The sequence below is a fragment of the Pyxicephalus adspersus genome, chromosome 5 (genome assembly GCF_032062135.1).
Source record: "Pyxicephalus adspersus chromosome 5, UCB_Pads_2.0, whole genome shotgun sequence".
In the NCBI taxonomy this organism is placed as follows: Eukaryota; Metazoa; Chordata; class Amphibia; order Anura; family Pyxicephalidae; genus Pyxicephalus; species Pyxicephalus adspersus.
In genome coordinates, this window is record NC_092862.1 from 105,140,180 (window position 1) to 105,162,249 (window position 22,070).

Sequence of the window (22,070 nt, forward strand, 5' to 3'; positions counted from 1 at the left end):
AGTTGCTTTCTATTCATAGATGAATTTATGTGTTTGTGTTCCTCTAGTTTTCAGATTAGGATTCTATCATGCACCGCACAACCAATTAATCATACATTTTTCAGCATTTCTTCATACAATAATAGCAAGGTGTTTATATGCTCAAGTCAACTTAAGAATTTGTATAGTCAAGATAATGGTAAGATGTTGTTGTTGTTAAATGGTAACAACTTTTTTCTAATTTTGGTTCTGTACATTACCACAATTATATTAAATGAAACAACTCAGTGGGTTGAACAAAAAACTAAAAAACAAAAACTAAATTACATAAAAATGTGAGGAACTAAAACCTTTTTTTTTACACAATCACTTTAACTCAGAGGCTCAAAATTAATTGGACAAATTAAAAAGCTGAAAATAAAATGTTTATTTCTAATACTTGGTTGAAAACCCTTTGCTGGTAATGACAGCCTGTAGTCTTGAACTCATGGACATCACCAGATGCTGGGTTTCCTCCTTTTTAATTCTCTGCCAGACCTTTACTGCAGCGGCTTTCAGTTGCTGTTTGTTTGTGGGCCTTTCTGTCCGAAGTTTAGTCATCAACAAGTGAAATGCATGCTCAATTGGGTTCAGATCCGGTGACTGACTTGGCCATTCAAGAATATTCCACTTCTTTGCTTTAATAAACTCCTCGGTTGCTTTGGATGTGAAATGAAATGAGGTGATTGTGTAAAAAAAAAAAGGCTTTAGTTAAATTTTTATGCAATCATTTTGTTCAACCCACTAAATTAAATTGAAGTTGTTTCATTTAAAACTAATTGTGGTAATGTACTGAACCAAAATTAGAAAAAAGTGGTCTCCGTCCAAATATTTATGGACCGAACTGTATGTAGTATCAGGTAATGTGACATTTTTTGTTCCAGTAATTATCACAAAACTTTCTTCCTCTTCACAAAAATGAAAACCATGATTTGCTTCCATGGTGGAGAGAAACACAAAAACTTAGTGATGATGTCACTAGAGGAATGTAAAGAAAATGGCTTTTATCTAAGAATTTTGGTAGAATGCTGATGGTGAGTGAGAAGAATCAGGGAAAGCAAAATATAGGCAGAACAACCCTCAGCCTGTGTTAGAATACAAAGGGAGACATTGCAGACCTTCATCTGAAAATGTTGGTTTCCTGTCTCTGGTTTTCAGATAAAAAAAAGCTGTGAAGTATAAGCAATGTCATATCTCCTTTTCCTACATAGATATGCTTACCCCCCACCCCCTGACACACACGTACATATATGTATATTAACAGCTGTTTAACTTTCAGTTCTTCTTTCTGGTGAGACGTGGAATCTGTTTAAATTAATATGGTTACAAAAAAGTTTGGTAACGGAAAGGCTGCTATTCATGGGACGTTTTCTTAGGGTTTTCCTAGTCAAAGCCAATATGTGATAAGGTATCTGTGTCGCTGATCTGAGAGTCATCCATGATTACAATTCAGTAGACACACTTCTGCACAGACTGCTAATGTATGAATGTTTAAGTTGTCATAAAAATAAGAGTGGAAATTTTCTAATAAGTGGTGACAAATATGAAAGAGGAAACCCCCATCATTTCCTATTGTGTTTCCAAAACAGTGACAAAGACATAACCTGAGGGTTTCACCCTTTCATCAACCTTTGCATTACCTAAGAAAATAAGTTTTGTCTTATACTCTAAAACTGCTTGACCCACTCATACTTACCGATCCAGAGTTCAAAAAAAGTCACACTAATTGGAAGCTGTGCTTGTGTGAGAAGCAGCACCATTTCACCTGGCCATATTCACACTGTTGAGGCAATGCATGTTGTGTACTGTTGTGTCATTCTTTCCAAAGGATATCCCAGCTTTTACAAACATTACGTTTTGTATCCACACACAGTAGCACCCCACCATGCATTATGATGTACGGCCTTATTAAAAATATTGCCTCACCGATTTCTGAGATCTCAGCAGCCTATAAAAGGAATAGGTTGCATTATGTAAATCTAAATATTTTTCCCTCTTTTAGCTCCATAATCATTGAAGTACACCCAAGGTATGCTTTCCTTGCAGTTTGTTGTGCTTACTTGGTGCCTAAAGGCTACATACATGTCAGAATATTGATGACGCTTTATACACAGAATCATTATGTTCTATGGAAATGAGCAAGTTGCACCCCAATGTGCTCTCCTGCATAGAAAAGCATTTAGACCATTCATCATTCCACCAGGACAGAATGATGGACACCGTAGGGGGACAGCTGTACATGTCAGATTCATCACTGACAACAACCATCTTATGTGTGTGAAGCCTTAACACTTTATGGATATTGCCCAAAATACTTTAGCACAAATAGCCATGCAAGAAATAGTTCAAACTTCCGAAAATATCAAGGCCAATTATCCAATTTCAATTTTTTTATAATAAAATTTTATAATCAGAGTTGAATTGTATATACAACAAACAAACAAACACATAATGTTGTGCTTCGATTCTAAAAAATATTGTTGCAAGCCAAAGTATAACAAAATTGTAATAGAAAAATGCATGCAATCAAAGTTTAAATGATTTATTTTTGCAGTCTTGTAGTTTTTATGTATTTCATGAGACCCAGAGGCAGTGAATGGAAAGCACATCCTGCCCAGTAATTCCATTCTTGGTCATAAGACAGCCATCTAACCACAAGGTGGAGAAAACAGACCGAGAGAACAACTAGAATAAACAATCATGTGGTCTGACGTTTAGCTTCATGTTCTTTATAATTCACCACAGCAATAAAAAAAAGGCAATCCGTCACAGAAGACAAGTTATGCAAAACACACATCCTTTCCATGTTTGATATACTTGTGATATGTATACCCTTTCATTCTGAGCATGGCAGTAGTTGGCAATATATATTATTATACATACAGACTTCCATCCCACATATTAATGTAACGCTGGGAAGGGTAAAACACTGCCCTTGTAGTGGGGCTGCCCACTGCACTAGAAGTGTTAAATGTTTGTTATTTGCCTGGGGGACTTTATTAAGCACAATTACCAACCCTATAGCTTGCAACCATTCTCAAGCAGCCGCATCTGTAAGCTACTCTAGCCCACATATGCAGGAACTGATGTTCTCTCCTACAATGCAAGCCGGTAAGTCTATTTTATAAGTGTGGACACTGATGTACAGTCCACAGCCCAGAGAGGATGGATGAAAGAAGAGTTTTCATGGGAGAAAAGATGAGGTAAGTAAAGTATTCCCATGTTCTCCCTAGAACTGAACAAGCATTTACCTTTAAAGCGCCCACTCCAAGGGTAGTTTTCAACCCTAGGTTTACTTTTAAGAGTTTATTTAGATCAGTACAAAGTGGTAACATGCTTAACATGTGTTGCCTCAAAGCTGTGGCATTCATTTGGAATGGCACCCGAAAGCACCATGGCAATACATGGTATTGGTGCATTATTGCACCATATAGGTCTAAATAGGCCCTAAAGGAGAACTGCACTTTCATATACGGATAAAAATTCTCCCTTTCAAGTGGAACTAAAGATACACGTTTAAAAATGCAGGCAGGTCAATATTGCAAAATGGGACAGGCAATGCCCCATCTGTAAAAATCCCTCCTATCTGCCTGATTACTCCAAGTAAGAGGGGGTGCTGAGAAGTTCCTGTCTTTTTCCCCCTTCCAGATGAAATAGAAAAATGAGTGTGGGGGCATATGGCAGCCTAATATCTTAGTATGTAACTGTGCAAATATCAGGTCTTTGCACTTTTTAAAAGCGTTTTTTCTTTTAGTGAGAAGCTGTGATGGCAGTCGTCGTTGGAGTTTTGGGTCGTCATGAAGTTTTTGTTTCTCCAGGGAAATTAAGCAAAGGACATTCACACTGAGATGTCACAAACACTGGGGGAGAAGTGTCCTTCCTACAGCACTGTCAAAACCTGGATATCTCGTTTCAAGACTGGGAATTTCACCGTTGAAGATGAACCCCACAATGGGCAACCCCCAACCTCAACTAAGCTGGCAACCTGCTTTGCTGTCAATGAGCTGATTATTATAGACCGGCGAATATCCACAACAAGGATAGCCCAGATACTTGACATCTCACAGGAGCGTGTTGGGTTTGTTATCGCCACTATCCTAGACATGCGCAAGCTTTCAGCGAAGTGGGTGCCGAAATGTTTGAACTGTGATTAGAAGAAAGAACGAGTTGAAGCATCCAAAGCCATTTTGGCTCATTTTGAAGCTGCACAGGACTTTTTGGCTAGGTTAGTGACTGAGGATGAAACCTGGCTCCACATCCTGAATCCATGATCCTGAAACCAAGGAACAATCAAAGGAATGGCGCCACAGTGGGTCTCCGGGGCCAAAGAAGTTTTGAACCCAGAAATCAGTCAAAAAAGTAATGGCGTCCATTTTCTGGGACAAAGATGGTATTCTGTTGGTGGACTACCTACCTCAGGGCTCTAGTATCACCGAACAGTATTATGCTAACCTCCTGGAACAGCTGAAGGAGGCAATTAGGACGAAACGTTGTGGAAAGTTGACCAAAGGGATCCTTTTTTTGCAGGACAATGCACCTGCACACAGGTCCAACGTTGTCGCTGCCAAATTGAACACCCTGGGTTTCCAATTGGTCCACCATCCCCCCCACTCACCTGACCTGGCCCCTTCGGACTATTATCTGTTCCCAAATTTGAAGAAACACCTCAAGAGGCAACATTTGAGGACATTTCTGAAGTCAAAGCTGGTTTGCGGCCCAACCAAAGGACTTTTATTTGTAAGGCTCAGAAAAGCTGCAACTACGCTGTACCAAGTGCATCACTCTCAGGGGGGAATATGTTGAATAAATGTGTTATTTCATAACTCTGGCTCTCTTCTTTCTGGGCAAAGCCAAGAACTTCTCAGCACCCCCTCGTATCTGCTAGGATATCCAGCAATTCCTGCTAGTGACAGTAATTAACTTGTTACATCCTCCTGGCCTGGGCAATCAAGATGGCCACAGATGGTTTCTTGAATTAGAAGAAGTAAGAAGATGGCAGCTCCCTACAATGGAACAGGCAAGTATCATGGGTTAAGATCTTTACATCTCATGGCCATGATTGCACAGTTGATTATTATTATTATACAGTATTTATATAGCACCATCATATTACACAGCGCTGTACAAAGTCCATAGTCGTGTCACTAACTGTCCCTCAAAGGAGCTCACAATCTAATTACCCTACCATAGTCATATGTGATTAATGTAGTCTAAGGTCAATTGTTAGAAGCCAATTAACCTAACTGCATGTTTTTGGGATGTGGGAGGAAACCGGAGTACCCGGAGGAAACCCATGCAGACACGGGGAGAACCTGCAAACTCCATGCAGATAATGTCCTAGCTGGGAATCGAACCTGGGACCTAGTGCTGCAAAGGCCGGAGTGCTAACCCCTAAGCCACCGTGCTGCCCTGATCCCCCTTGCCTTAGATAACCCTATGAAAGTCTACGGAAGTCAATTGCGCAAGTGCTGCTGGAAGTAGATGCCAAGCATGCCATGGCTTGGGGATTCAGGTATGTATGCATTTGGAGCTGGGAAAGGTAGGTTTCCTTTTTGGGGGAGGCTAGGAAAGCAAGGATACCACTATTTGATTTATGTCTATCATTCTAAGGCTAGCATTTTGGCAGTGGGTAACAATGGCCTGGTTTTTACTCTGGCTGAAAAGGAGTTATTTGGCAACAATTTAAACAACAACAAAGTGCTTTATTCAAGCAGCCTGGGTACAATGTGCCTGGCCAAATATTATCTGCACCATCAGGTCCTAGCTTCCTGTTCAGGTTCTCCAAAAGCAGGTTTGTGAGTGGATGAACTGCCAATCTAACAACACCAGTGTTAAGGCAGCATGAACCCAGCCTATTAGACTCCAGTTTCTCCATTGATACACATGGGGCTTTAGATAGGCTGCAGGAAATAGACATTGCTTTTGCAGAAAAAAAGTATTTTATTAAAAAAAAAAAAGATAAACAGTGCATTAGAAAGCTAAATATCAATAATGGGTCTAATTATAAACCAGTGAATCAGTTACTGATTTTAAAAACACATGGACCTGGAAGATCCTCCACCAGAGAATGTTTGGTGAATACCAGATTCACTGCTTTATAAACAGACCCCTAATTGTTCTACTACATTACTGGCATCTTTGTAAACACATCTTGTAAAGCTATTCTTCATCAGCTCTGGTGGAAGTTTCTGCTTTGAGAATCCTCTTTTGGCTTTAAGAAGAATCACAATAGGTGTGCTTTTTATAGGTCCATAAATAGCATTTTGGCTAGAAATGTTTGTGTGCAATAGTTGCATATTTGGTTGGCAGTATGGCAAGGAATTGGCAGTGACAAGCACAAAGGTCAGGAGAAAAAGTCAGTTGTCCTCATTGATTTTTGGGAATCGACAAGAAGGTTGCTTCCATGAATTCCATAAAAAATTACCGGAAAGCCTTGCTGTTCAGTCACCAAGGTGCTCATGTTAAGGCTGCAGTGCAGTGTTACAACGGCTTCATTAATTCTTCAATTTTACACAATTAGCTGCCTTCAGTGTTGAGATTGTACAACACATTTACCACCAAGGGGATTCTGTTTGTTTACTTTGGGAAGTGCCAACATCTTCCACCTCAATGTCCTTTCACCTCTAGAATATTAGGGTGTTAGGGGAGTCATAATGAGCCACCTGGAAATAAGGGATGGTATGTATTATTATATCATGACATACTAAATAAAGCTCACCATCCTAGAGAGAACCTGATTGGTGGCAGAGACACAGGCCAAAGAGAGCCCAATTCCAACCTCACAAGAACCCTACTCAAATATTTCTTGTGGAACAGCATACCAATGCTAACACCTACCATTACATGTATATATAAAAGTCTTAAAATGTCATTACTAAGCCATTTCTTCTTCACCTACCTTGGGATTATTTTGTTACAAACAGAATTTAAAGCATGGACCTACAGCATATGGGCAGTCTTATAACTGAACTCCAGTTCTCCCTTCAGTCTTGCACAGCTGTACACACGCTTCCCTTGAACTGAAATTGCTCACTCTCAGCTTCTCACATTGTGCATTGGAAGCTTCAACAACTTAGGGTCCACCTCATTAACTGACTGGAGGACATCCAACATCATCCAGTTCTTAGCTCTCCAACCTGACTGTCCCTTGACCAATGTGTACTCCTTCAGACAGTCATCTAGCCACCAGCACAATTTGATATCTGCATATTTCATCCTAAAAGCCAGTCCTCTGCTTGCACAGGCTTAGAGTTTTGGGAGAAGAAAGGGTGCTGTAAAGCTTTTAGGAAGCAAAGTACAGCAACCCCCACCATCTGCCTGGACTGCAAAAAGAAGCATTCATACCCAGTGACAATGTCAATGGATCTAAAATACATGTCTGGAGATTCACATGAACATTCACATAATCCTAAAAGACATGAGGGACATTTTATTTTATTTTAAAAAACACAACTTACCACTTGACTGAGTCACAAATGTTACTTTATATGATAGCACCATGCCAACAATACAAAGGAATGTAGCTATGAACCCGAAGACCTGAAAGATGAAAGGAACACGTCCATTGCTCAGATCAGTTTACACTGTTTAATAAGAAAGTAATATAAACACAAAAGTTTGATCTATTGAGAATAATTCTTAACTGTATACTTAAAGGAGATCAGCAAAATACTGAAAAATTTGTAATAATGTCTTTCTTGCACTAAATCCTGATTGGTACCTTGTGTTTATTTTCCCTCATCATCTGAACTTTGCCATACAATAGGCAGCAAGAAAATGACAGCAAATCAAATTCAGGTAATTAGACTGCTTGTATTAAAAATACATTCAAAAAAATTACATGTATTCTGGTCAGCTCACCAGCAGACCAGACTATCCAGTAATATGCCACAAATTATTATTATTATCAATGCTTAATGATCAGAATGAATTGATGAAAGGAGCATAGCCCCATGTAATGTGTTAGCCCTGGTATACTCTGCCTGGATGGTGACAGATGTGGACTGTCACATGTTAACACAGTCATGTATAACTGTTTTTCCATGGAGAGACCTATGTGTGTCTCCATAATAAAAGTAATTGGTTTCAGGTTTAAACACCCAACAGCCAGATAACATAGTGGGCTTATCTAGTTTATGCTAGAGTCCTACAAGCCTGAATACTGCAGTACAAGAGCTGTTCTGTTCCATTGCCTGCAACTGTCAAAATTACCTTATACTCTGTAAATATTACCTTGTATTATATGTAATATAAATCTTTCATTTTCAAATAAAAAACTAATTAGGATGGCCATCTAATTTTACATCACATGATAGAAAGCTTCTTTCTAAAAACAAACAGGAGTTTGTCCAAGCATGTGCCAGACTTTAGGGCAAGCCTTCGAGGATTGAGCAGCATGTGTATAGTTCACAATAGACCACACAGTGTGGAGCTGCCAGGATCACTAACAGATTTCCCTACTGCATGAACACTATTAAGCATGTCAAAGAGATGTGATTCCTGACATTTAAGACATTTATTTCTTTACCTAATATTCAATAAAGGAAAATTGTTTAGACTTTGAGTTACTATAATTATATATATATATATATATATATATATATATATATATATATATATATATATATATAAATTGTAGAAGAAGAAAAAGTTGAAATCCAAATTTAGAGGATATTTGACATTATCTACTTCATCCTTGCCTAGAATTTGTATTGCAGCAGATTTGCAGCCATTTAATTAGGATCCAGGCCCACAGTGTCCTGGAAGGAATGGTTGGGCCAGGCACTCTTCCCTTTTCCAGGCCAGAGATTGGTGATGGTTCTGGTACACCTGACCATTAATAATAAAAGGCACAGGAGGGGGACTGGCTATGTGCAGCCTGTGAGCTGGGAGAAGGTCTCCCAAATGTGAGGTCTGTGGGACCAACAGAGTGAGCCAGAAGGCTAAATTTTGTTTTTTGTGAATGAAAATGGGAAGAGTGCTCTGAAATTGAATATAAAGTCTGTGGTACCTATCTGCAGCAAGTGCATTTGAAGCCAATCTCCCATAATATATATATATATATATATATTATATAAGCACTAGAGGGTTTGTCTGATTTAATCCTTTAAATAAACCATCCATCACTCTTCTGACCTATTCACTGTGCATTGAAAAGCCACCCTGGTGTTAAAGTTAAAGGATAACAGGTTATCATGCATACATATCTTACCGATCCAGCCACTAATCCACCAAAACTATAACTTTTTACAGCAGCCACAATGGAGCCAATGAGCAGAAGGATGGTGCAGATGGCATAGTGTAACAGTTCCTTTAAAAAAGAAAAAGATATTTTATGAACCTGAACATCTGGTATATTCTCTAATTATACTAATATCTCAGTAAAGTGTATATCAGGGCAAAATATATTCAGTACATCTATGCAACATATGCACGTTTCCCCAGGTTTTATATCTTTAAAAACCATGTACAGATGGAAACTAAAATCACAAAACACACTTCTGTGCAGAGGTCCAAAGGTGTACATACAGTAGGCTCCGCGTTTACCCAGCCTGCAAAGTCTGATGCATTGAAGTATCAGTACATCACGTGTGAGCAGACTTAATCACAGTGTCAGTGTTTGCTGGAATTCATTAGCAGATTTGCTCACATTTCCTATTCACATAAAAGAAATCTTTCTAGTTTTAGAGGCAGACGATGGAGAGAATAAGACACACTTAGGGTCACTTAGGGAAGTTAAATAATGTTTTTGATAACTTTAGGAAGCTTATGTATCACATATTTATTGGATCTGGTACTTGTTTTGACTGTTATATAGGAGGACAAACTTTACTTGTAGTTAGATTGTTGAATAAAATAATAAAAAGCTGCAATGTGTCATTGCTGACTTAGGAAGAAAATAATTTCACACAAAAGCCTTAAAAACTGTCAGTAACTAACTATTTTCAAAAGAAGAACATGCTTCCAGGTAAATATTATATATACTAAGTAGGCTTATAAGTTAATACCCACCTGCTGGGTGTTTGGCGAGAACGATAATGTAACTCTAACTAAAAAGTGCTTTAAACACAAAGGGCCATAAAAGGCCTAAATTTACAGGTGGAGTAAACTCTGTATATATTTATTTATTTATTTATTTAAGTAAAATAAACCCAACAACCGGTGTCAGTAATAAGAAACCCCCGACAATGGTATCATTGGCAGCAATAATACCCCTGGTACTGGTGTAAGTTGGAAAATGCCTCTAGAATTAGTGAACAGTGCCAGGCTGTAAAAATTCCCTCTCAACTTTTTGCACTGGTGCACAATGGCTTGCAATAGTTATAGCAGCCTCCACCACTGGTGTTCAGCATTTTTGTACGTGAACACACTTCTGCATTGCTCTGCGTTCTTTTAGCAGTCATGTTGGGACCATACATTTGCTGTCAGGTGGAGATCACTTGGCCTGACAATTCCAGCTTTGAGGGCTGGGACAGGTGCTGGAATGCAGAGAGTTTCAGTCCCAGGTGCACTACTAAAACTATGCACATTGTCAGCAACCTGCTGGACAGCCCATACCTGAAGTGGACATAGTAAAATAATAAAAAGTCAAAAGGAGGTAGAGGTAATTGACAAAGACACATCCAATGTCTCTTTTGTCGCAAAGCATAGCCTCTGCTCTTAGTGTTTTAGTTCTACATTGCACAGTGCATGTACTATGTAGGGTAGAGCTCAGCTGTGTGCACATACAGAGCCAGCTGCCTGGACACATACATGGGAATTACATCATCAGTGGCCATGCAGTGCCTAACAATGATTCTGCGGACCCAGAAGTCAGCATAAACGGTGTCTTCCTAGGATATGGCAATGAGAGGTCCTGGACCTATCATCACTCCATTGTGTAAATCTGTGCCAATCATTAAGTATGTTGGGCTATACTTTCTGATTATGGCAAAAGCTTACCACAAATGAATGAGTACAATTCTGCTTTATGCACTCAATAAATATTAGGAATCAATGAATCCTTCAATCTACCATCGCCTGTCCATAAATTAAGAGTTTTAGAAGGAATGATCCTTTTAATATTACTTAGTAATCACCCTGACATCTGCACATTAGCCTTGAAAGAAATACTGTTCTGATGTATAATTGAATACATACCGTTAAAGGCCAGGACACACAAGTCAACATCCTGTATATCCGGAATAGGGACACCACATAAAAGGTAAGTATTAATATCATGAAGCATATTGTAATAACTTCAAAATAGCGGTATGCGCTATAGTCTGTCCATGGGGAACTTCTCACACACACGAAAGCAATCAGCAAGCAAACCTGAAAGAAAAGAAACAATAAATATATCATCAGATAACCCCAACAACATATCATAGAATATATAATAATGAAATCAGTACAATACATGGTGAGGAGACTGGATTTTACTGAAAATCACGATACTTAAGCATATGCAAACCTAACAAGGAACTTCTCTTACTTGCTTCCTTTTGGTCTGCTAAATATTCAGTGCAAAAAAAAACTGCTGATCCTGTTGATACATTTATAATGTAAGAAAAGCCCCATATATATATATAATTTGGTGTCACTGTTCCCAATAGTGGGATTAGTCACCCTCACTATTAATCCTGATGACTACTGAATCTGTTTTAGTAAGTGATAAGAAACCTGAAACCTTTCAGCAATGCATGGAATTAAATATTATGAATCAGATATGTGAAAATAATACACTTCCAACATTTCATGGAAGATATTTCAGTCCTAAACATAAACAAAGAAAATATACATAAAAATGCAATAAATACAGCTATGTTCGAGATTGCTTTCTGGCAAATATCCAGAAAAACAGATGAGGTGGTGACCGAAAGAACATCCTGAAAGAATTGCTTTCTGGTCATCCCATGATTCCTTCCTCTGCACATATTGTGATCATCATCTGTTTTACCAGAATTTGTCCCTGATAGGAAATCACTATGACCCTGCTAGCTCAGGATACTGTTAAACGCCAGCTGTCCCAATCTTTACAGGATCTGTAGTGTAACATGCTGAGGATCTTGTGAATAGTGGGACTGTTAGTGTTCAGTGGGGGTAAGTGATAGTGCTTGGCTTTGGTTTGAGCAGGGTTTACTGAAATTACTTTGAACTCTATAGAGGGCGGGGGAGAAAATCTTGCTAATACAGTGTTCTCCCTAGCCGCTTTTAGCAGATGCACCACCCGGCACTTTCAGTAACCACCCGGCTGTTTTTTGTGGTTACTTATAGTTAGGTCACAATACAGAGGCTGCCACCCCTACAGCTTCTTTCCACCCAGCTAAAAAAAACATTAAAGGGGAATATTGTAATAGATTTTATTATCAAGGCAAAGCAGTTGTCAAAAAATTGGAAAGGAATTTGGACCTGCCATGGGGGGCATGCACCAGTGCAAAAATGTAAAATATATATTGCAGGAAGAGGGTCTTTATATGTGTCTGACAGGGCAAAACACATAAATATAAAACCATGCTTTTTGGAAGCCTTAATGTGTAAATATATAAAGGTATGCAAGGTAATGAAAATACTACCCAGGTAGCCCTTTAGTGAACTGGGTTAGCACACACTTTTTGTTTTTTGAGAACATCATAGCTACAATACAGGACAGAAACCTACTGATGTTAATGCTACAAAGGTCAGGATGGAATAATATTATAATATCTAAATTCATGATATTGCTGATGTTTTGTAAATTATACAATATATTTGTTAGGTATTGGATCTGTATGACATGCCGATTGTCAGAAAAGTTAGAGGAGAGGAACTGGAAGGCCTAATGGAACAAAATGGTACTGGAAGATTCATTAATAAAACAGACTGTAAAAAGAAAACTGCACAATCATAACAAGACCACAATTATGACTGTCCATTGCATTATTTATAAGCCAACTTCCTCCCAGAACCATTAACCCCTTCTGAAACCGTGTCTTTATTATCAGAATAAAAGCAGTAATTTAAAATAAATTCAAGCTTCTGGAAAATCGCTAATTCCACCTGAAAGCTGAAAATCAATAATTTTAAGTGTAAGTTTATATTTTAGAAGACGAGACAAGCTCTGTGTTGAATCAAGCTGTATTGTGTGTGCTGTGTATGGGTACAATGCACACACTGCATTGAGTAAGACAATCATTTACTGTCTGGTCTTTGCTATTTACTGCAATTGTTAATGAAAAACTAGAAAATATAGTTTTTATACACTTCTGGTAAGTAAATAAAGATGGTGGATTTACTAGTGGGGAGCACTGGCATATTACAGGAGTAATGAATGTATTATCAGTTATTGCCAACTTCCTATAAGGATCTTGGAATTGTATGGCTACTAAAGTCTAACTCCTCCCCAGTCACACTCTTGGAGCACACTTATATCTTTCGTTGGGTCACGAAAATGGGGCACTGGACAGTTGGGGCAAGTTACAAAGATGATGAAAAAATTGGACATAATAAGTGGGTGGGAATTTTAAAGTTAGAACAAAGTATAAGGGGGTGGTAGAATGCTGACAGATTTATAGGGGTTACTGGATTCCACAGCTTTTCTCTACCCAGCTGCAAAATAATTCTTGGGAGAACAGTACTCTTGTAAAAATGAATCTATGATGTAATGCACCAGTCCTTTGGTGATTTGGGAACTCGTTTTAAGCCGCGTACACACGTGCAATTCTTGTCGTTGGAAAGGATCTTTAAGGATCCTTTCCAACGATAAGAACCGCACGATGCATGAACGAGTGCTGTACATACAGCACTGTTCTGCTCTATGGAGAGGGGAGAGCAGGCAGCAGGGTGCCGCTCTGTCGCTCTCCCCCTTCCCTTGCATTAGGATCGCTTGTCGTTCATTGTCCAGGGATCCGCGGGACGCGGGCTGTACACACGCCAGATTCTCGCCCGATATAGGCCCTGAGCCGATTATTGGGCGAGAAAAGTTTGATGTGTGTACGTAGCTTTACTTACCTGTCTATAATTAATTTCACAAACATACCCACCTAAGAAGTTTCTGACCACTAGTAGGAGAACTCCCTGTACTGTCTGGTAAGGGTAGGTTCACACTAGCACCAAACCAGGCATGTTTCCTATGTACTAACTTGGTGAATGTCAATAGAATTCATATATTATACTAAATTGTTCACTATGGCATTACTCAAGCACTCAGTTGTCTGCAGGGTCGGTGTAAATTTTCTGAAATGTCCAATGGCTTCTTAATTAGACGAACACTGTGAATGTTGATTGTAGGAGTTGATAGTGTGAACTGGTCAATGGAATTGCTGTCCGCCATGAACTCAGTAACCAAATAGTAGCCAGGTTGCTAATGTAATTAGGGTTCCCAATGGCTGGCTGTCAGGTTGTTAGGGCAGTGCCAGGTAAATGTTACACTTCAATGTGGGGTAAATGTCTACAACAGCATAGTGTTTGATTCTGGAGCTAGTGTGAACCAGCATAATACAGCAAGAAGAAACAGAGAGTAGAAATAGAGTTATACCCCTACGGAGGATAAAATGGATGTTTTGATTTATAGGTGAAGTTTTGGTTCTATAGCATTTTACCTGTTGGCTAGAACTGCTTACAACCTTACTACTACTATTACTCTTACCAACATACAGCTACACAATCAGGTTTCAATAGGCACCATATTGCTCTGTGTATATCCATTTAAAAAAATCTTGCACTATGGATATTTTACTGTAGAGCTAAATTTTTTTTGTTGCCATTTTTTCTTTACCCATCAACCCCAAAATGAACTACAACAAATTTGTGTCAGTGTTAGACTGATAAACATGACTTTTAGGTGCAAAAAAATCAATCTGCATTTCCACAGATCTGTGACTTTTAATGATACAAAGTTTAAGCTGACCACTTGTCTGCAGTGACAAAAACAGCACTAATGGTATAAAAGGCACTAATGATTGCACTGAGGCATAAAGTGCGATGTAATTCAATGATAAGCTGAAACCTCATGAGCAACGGACTAATTCAGCAAAATGACATTTAAGAAGAGATCTGCTAAGCATCATTTACATCTAAAGTGGCCATGTAACATTCAAGTGATTTTGGAAAACAAAAACCTTTTCTGTGGGGATATGGAATGAACACTCTGAAGCAACTGAACCTTCTTTACTTCTGGTCTATATAAATTAGGCAAACAATACCCATGAATGTGGAAAAGGGTGGGGGGGCACAGATACATATTTCTTAGGTTTTCACGTCTGTACTGCAACTTTTTTTTTTAACCTGTTCGCAATCTTCTTCTCTATGTAGACAAGCAGCTCAATGCAGGAAGCTAGGATATACCAGCAGTCTAAAATACCTACCATACGATGGGGTTATGTCATTCCTGTATGGTCAATTATAATTAATATTATTATTAATAAACAGAATTTATATAGCACCAACACATTACGCAGCGCTGTACAATAAATAGGGGTTGTAAATGACAGATACAGACAGTGACACAAGTGGGGGAGAAAGTGGCACACAGTAGGAGGGGAGTATGGAATGGTGAGTAGAAAGTAGTGATGGTTTTAAAAGACAGAAGAAAACGGGTAGGCAAGCTTGAAAAATAAGTAGAAAGTAAGATCAAGCTGAATATGACAAGGATGACCATTCCAGAGAGTCTTAGCAGTCCTAGAAAAGTCTTGGAGCCGTGCATGTGATGAGGTTATGAGTGAAGAAGTCATTAGAAGGTAATTGAAGGAGCGAAGAGAGCGGCTAGGGGAGTATTTTTCTATCAGGTCAGAAAGGTAAGTGGGACAAAAACTGTGGAGGGATTTAAAGGCAAAGCACAGGAGCTTGAATTTGTTTCCTAAGTGTTATTGACAGGTAGAAATAAGTCAGGGGGAGATTTGGAATTTGGGGGGGGAGATGAGTTCGGTTTTATCCAGGTTGAGTTTCAGAAATCTTTCAGACATTCATAATGAGATGGCCAACAGGCAGCATGAAACCTTTTCCAGGACTGAGGGAGACAAGTCAGGGGTAGACAGATATACAGATAGTACTATAAACCAAAGGATGCTATGTGACTACCGAGAGAGGAGGTGTACAGAGAAAAGAAAACTGGTCCAAGGACTGACCCCTGGGGAACACCAACAAGGAGAGAGTGGGTGAGGAGGAATTACCGTTGAAAGAAATTTGGTAGACTGGTAGAAAGCAAACCAAGATAGAGCAGTGCTACTGATACCAATGGAGCGCATGATTTGTATTAGAAGGGGGTGATTATTGTATTGCTGAGGGGACATCGCCTAGTTCCACTTAAAGTCAGTGATGGCCACATACGAAAATAGTTTTAAAATTGTAACTTAACCTAAATCCTAAAATGTGGTGACTGCTTTTTTTTATTTTTTTAATTGCTAAGACATATTTTTCCATAGTTTCAACTCATGATCTGGAAAGTGCTCCTAAAATAACACACTTCTTGTCTTAACATGATAAATCACTTTATTTTATCTAAGGAGGAGCAAGTAGTCAGCCTAGGAAGTGTATTTATACTCCAGAACACTTCACTTTCTTTTGATCTCTATAGCATAGTGTGGCTATCTTCTGTAGTCCACAATGGTGAACCGGGCAGCACGGAGCACAGAACAGCACTAGATCAATGGCAGGATCAATAACTATATTTTTTTTTACTTAATGAACAGATATAACAGAACGCTTTCAATTGTAAATTTAGCAGAGCAAAAGGGAGCAAATGAAATAAAGCTACCGTAATTGTTTTTTTTATATACACTTTCAGGCTAATTATACATTCTGGATTCACTCACAATGAGGAGACCCGACAGTGTTTTACAGACCTAGTTTCTTATCGCTCCTATTATCCTGATTAAATAGATGAATATTATGCAGAACATTTGCTCTGGGAAGATGAAATCTGTACAAACAATAATCAAACAACAAGCTCTCTAGTAAAGAACAAGGACATCAAATGCTGCCTACAGAGTAACATGACTGGGTCACACTCTGTGAAACAGGAAGCCTTATAATTTGTAATATTTTATAGGAAACAAGTCATTCTGTGATTACAGGTAAGAGGAGTTAAATATGAGTATATTGTCTGGCAGTGAGGGCAACCTGCTCCTATTTAGGTCTTACACAAATAAGGTCAGATATACATGCTATGTAAACTTTTATGAGTACGTTACTCAACTTGTGAACAGGAAGGGAGTAGCTTGCTGCATGAAAGAGCATTACCAGCTGTCCTGTACATAAATGTATGCAAGAGGAAATTGATGTAATCCAACAAACATTAGAAAGAAAGAAAAGCCCCACATTTCACTAATCTCAGCATTTTGGGGGGGAAATGCCACACATAACTAACATAACTGAGTGTTTCTCATATACTACACTAATAACATTTTTGTGGAAAAAGCTATTGGATTGTCTGTCTAGAGAAAGGTAGACACAAGTACTATTTCTTTAGGAACTGGACCAAAATATAAACATTGATGGTTTATCCAGGGGCTTTCCAGGCCTTCAAGGCAGCATTTAATGACATGTCCAGAGCTAAGGCCCTCAGTTCCTTCCAGTGAGTAGTCAGATAAGGATTTTTAGAACAAAAAATACTAAAAATTCCCTCACTACCTAGATTGTAAGCTCTTCAGGGCGGGGTTCTTTCCTCCTGTGTCACTGTGTGTATTCATCTGTCTTTTTTACCCCCTATTTACAAGGGGGTGCTGAGAAGTTCCTGGCTTTGCCCAGAAAGAAGAGAGCCAGAGTTATGAAATAACACATTTATTCAACAAATTCTCTGACTGATGCACTTCCCGTTCTGTCCACCAACAGAATACCGTCTTTGTCCCAAAAAACAGACGCCATGACTTTTTTGGCCGATATATTGGTTCGGTCAGGGACCCGCTGTGGCGCCATTCCTTTGACTGTTCCTTGGTTTCAGGATCAGAGATGTGGAGCCAGGTTTCTCACTCAGTCACTAACCTAGCCAAAATCTCCTGTGCAGCTTTAAATTGGGCCAAAATGGCTTTGGATGCTTCAGCTTGTTCCTTCTTCTGATCACTGTTCAAACATTTCGGCACCCACTTCCCTGAAAGCTTGCTTATGTCTAGGATAGTGGTGATAACAAACCCAACACGCTCCCGTGAGATGTCAAGTATCTGGGCTTTTTTTTTTGTGGGTATTTGCCCGTCCTAAATAATCAGCCCATGGACAGCATGGCAGGTTGCCTGTCAGTTGAGGTTGGGGGGCGCCCACCGTGGGGCTCATCTTCAACGGTGAAATGCCCAGTCTTGAAACAAGATATCCAGGTTTTGCAAGTGCTATAGGAAGGACATTTCTCCCCCAGTGTTTGCTTAATGGAGAAACAAAAACTTCATGACAGCCCGTAACTCCAACGACGTGAAACTTGCTTGTGCCTCTGCCATCACTGGTTCTCACTAAAAGAAATAACAGTTTAAGATTCGCAAAGACCTGATATTTTCACAGTTACATACTAAGATATTAGGCTGTCATATGCCCCCACACTTAATTTCCAATTTCATCTGGAAGGGGGCAAAGCCAGGAACTTCTCAGCACCCCCTTGTAATATACAGCACTGTGTAATATGTTGGTGCTATATACATTCTGTTTAATAATAATAATATCACAGTAGGAAGAGTCCAAAACTGTATTGGACCATGTCCCCAAATAAGGCTCTCTGCCCCTTTCAACAAGTAGTCAGGTAAGGATAAATGGAACAAAAAAATTGAACATCATGGTAGGCAAAGCCCAAAGCTATTTTAGGGCATATCCCCAACTTGTAATAAGTAGTCAGGTAAGGGCATCGCAGAGCCCAGAGCTGTACTTGACCCAAAGACACAGCATGCAGGATGGGTACTTTAACAATGATGAAACCAGGTTCTTTAGGGCTCTGGAGCCGGCAAAGGGAGTGAAAGGGTGGGTTCCTTGGCTCAACCCAATCCTGATTAGGGTTATATCCACCCGCACTCAGGTGCAAGAGAAAGGAAATTGATCAGCAAGAGGCTGAGGGAAGTGATCAGCAAGAGTGGGTTCCAGGCTGGGATAGAGCCAGATTGGTTTCCAGGCTGAGAAGGGAGCCAGAGTGGTTTCCAGGCTGAGAAGGGAGCCAGAGTGGTTTCCAGGCTGAGAAGGGAGCCAGAGTGGTTTCCAGGCTGAGAAGGGAGCCAGAGTGGGTTCCAGGCTGAGAAGGGAGCCTGAATGGATTCCAGACTGAGAGAGAGACACAGTGTTCCGGGCTGAGAGAGAGACAGAGGGTTCCAGGTTGAAGAGAGAGCCATATTGGATTCCAGGCTGAGAGAGAGCCAGACTGGATTCCAGACTGAGAGAGAGCCAGAGTGTTCCAGGCTGAGAGAAAGTCAGAGTGTTCCAGGCTGAAAGAGAGCCAGAGGGTTCAAGGAAAGCCAGCGGCCAAACAGTACTACAAAACTGTGAGTGGAACAGTACTGATATAGTGAATGGGTTAGTAAGAGGGGTCACCTAAGTGAGGAAGCCAGAGGCCCAGCCAGGCTACTCTTTATTGTTTTTTGTTGTGAAGTGCTGGAGTGAGCTGTAACACTTGCCTAAACAAATAAAAAAAATTTGGACTTTTGGAGTCTGCTGCCTCCATACTAACCTGTAAGCATCCCTTTACCAACTTTAATTCCTTCTGTTCTCGCAGGAGAGATTGGGAGATGGAGACAAGAATTATTTTTATGTAAACATGTAATTGAAAGTAAAAATAGGTATTTCATTGTTTTAAGCATATTTTCCAATAGAGCTGTGAAGAATGCTAGCTAAGAAAGAGTTTCAGTTCCTCTTCAATGCCCAAATAACAAATTTTTAAAACTACAACACTGATTGCAACTAAATAGGCCAAGGCGTTAGTTCTAAGTAGAAGGCTTTATAAAAACATCTGGTGCAGTTTATAATATGCAATACCTGTTGGTTTTAATCTGATTTCCTTATTGCAAATTGTCGAACACCTGCATGTTTTATGACAATACAGGTAGTCGCCGGGTTACATACGAGATAGGGACTGTAGGTCTGTTCTTAGGTTGAATTTGTATGTAAGTCGGAACAGGTACATTATTTTAATAAATGCAATTAGGACAGATGTTTATCTCAACATATTATTAGACAGTGTGGTGTCAGTTACTATATAAAATCCTCACAGTGAGTTAATCACAAACAAAGCAAAAAAAAACTTTATAGAGGCTAGACATTCATTAACTTCTGGCGCAAGCTGTGCTTTGATATGCAAAAAGAAACAACTGCAGAGCTTGTCTTGGTCATTAAAGAGTTACAAGATGTTGCAGAACAGCAAAATACTTTTTTTCTGCATGTAATGCGAATCCCCCCTCCCACCCATCAAGCCTCTGACCTGCACACAAGCGAGCAGGAAAGCCCCATTCTTATCTAGGAGTCATCCGTATGTCTGATGTCCTTAACTCGGGGACTACCTGTATATGGAAATGTGTGGAATATAGAGTTTCTTTTAAAAAACAGCATCAGTTATATTGATTTAGGTTTTAAACTTGCTCATTTTGATTGTTTGGGTTTACTTGCCAGGGTACTGGGTGGTATCTCTCAATTTTGAAAACAGAAATGGTGTTTTTGGCCCATGGCCTCCTTTATATATATGCTAAAGTTGTAATTAGGATGATGGAAGATTCCTCTTTAACGTTCCACTTGTTAACCCACCCCAGTTTATTTGTTCCTTACCCTCCTAGTGTTTTTGTGTGTTATATAATTTGTCTTGATTTGTCCCCTTTTGTATGCTATGTGAAATATTTGGATACTTTTTTTGAAAATGATTAATAAAAAATTTTTAAAACCGAAAAACAGCATCAGTTTTTCCGAGCTTTGCAGCTTTTTATAGCCAACTCTGTTTACTACAGGCAGTTTGTGGATCCGAGCTATCCACCAACTTGGAATGTTCTGTAAACATGTTAGACGGTTTTAGCAAAATGGATTCTTTCCAGAAAACAAGGTGATATTTAATGGAATAGTACAGAATGGGATCTGTGTATGGTTTCCTAGCAGTCCACTGAAAAGACCCATTTATTCTGTAATGTGATATACAGGTTTGAAAGAGAACTGAAGAGCAATTGTGTCTACCAAAGGTGAATGTGACATCCACCCTGGCTATTTTTGTAGAAAGTCTCGGGCAATAAATAAATTATAAATAAAGACAAAAATAAAAATGCCAAAGCCAATAATAAATCTGCAGAACAACAAGACATTCATTCGGATTAAAATCTGAACTCTAGGCAGCTAGAACATAATGTAATAAAAAATGAACATGTATTTTATATACAGTGTGCCTGGCAAAAGTACCATAAACACTCTCCTGCAAGGCAGCACCCACACTAGAAGAGATCACTCTGAATTATATACAATTGTTGATTTAAGACAAAGGCAATTTTCTCAGAAAGAAAAAAAAGGAGATTCAATTTTATTCACACTTTTATATAATAAAAAGCCAACATGTTTCAGTGTCTCCCTTCATCAGGGATTGCCACATAGTGAGCTATGAGACAGCTTGCAGGTGAACTATATTTACCTGTGTTGTTTTAAAATCAAAAATAGATTGGGACAAGACAAGTATTATTGCAGTGACATTAATTCCGTGTGTTTTGGTACAAAGAAAAGGTCTTGTGCTTTTTGTGTTTTTGCATATAATGACCCACCATCATCTTTCCTTTGATTGACACTCATTTTGTTCACTAGGAAAAAAAGCTGAAGTGCAGAGTACTTTTATGTATGGGAAGAATGTGACTCGCTTCCCTTTAATCCCATGTGACTGTGATGGTTTTTGGAGACTGGCAGGTCAATGATCCAGCAATGACAGAGTCTACTGCCCTGTGCCTACTCACCCTTGCTGCCAAGGAGAGTATGAGGAAAGTGAAGGGTAGGTTTTGTTAAAGCTCAGGTTCACCTTAAGGTATTGCCTTTTCAAGTTACTATTTCTGATGAAAAGTATACAAAATTCTTTCTGCACATTTTATCTAAGATAGTAATACAGGAACGCTTTTGAGGATGTCTGTTTTCCAGGCTTAATGATATTTGGTTTGCAGGTAGAAATGGAAATTTGGAAA

General features: G+C 39.2%; 1 protein-coding gene across 2 annotated transcripts in view; it reads right to left on the reverse strand.

The window, feature by feature from the left end:
• Positions 1-22,070, reverse strand: part of CMTM7 (CKLF like MARVEL transmembrane domain containing 7) — a 63,457-nt gene that overhangs the window by 33,432 nt on the left and 7,955 nt on the right. The window contains exons 2-5 of one of the 2 annotated variants that reach the window (XM_072412371.1): positions 11,158-11,331; positions 9,230-9,328; positions 7,476-7,557; positions 2,545-6,680 (exon numbers count right to left, since the gene is read on the reverse strand). In XM_072412371.1, coding sequence (XP_072268472.1) covers positions 6,667-6,680; positions 7,476-7,557; positions 9,230-9,328; positions 11,158-11,331 — 369 coding nt within the window. In that variant the 3' untranslated portion in view covers positions 2,545-6,666. Of the gene's footprint in view, positions 1-2,544; positions 6,681-7,475; positions 7,558-9,229; positions 9,329-11,157; positions 11,332-22,070 lie in introns of those variants that run through there. The other variant, XM_072412370.1, reaches the window with a different exon arrangement.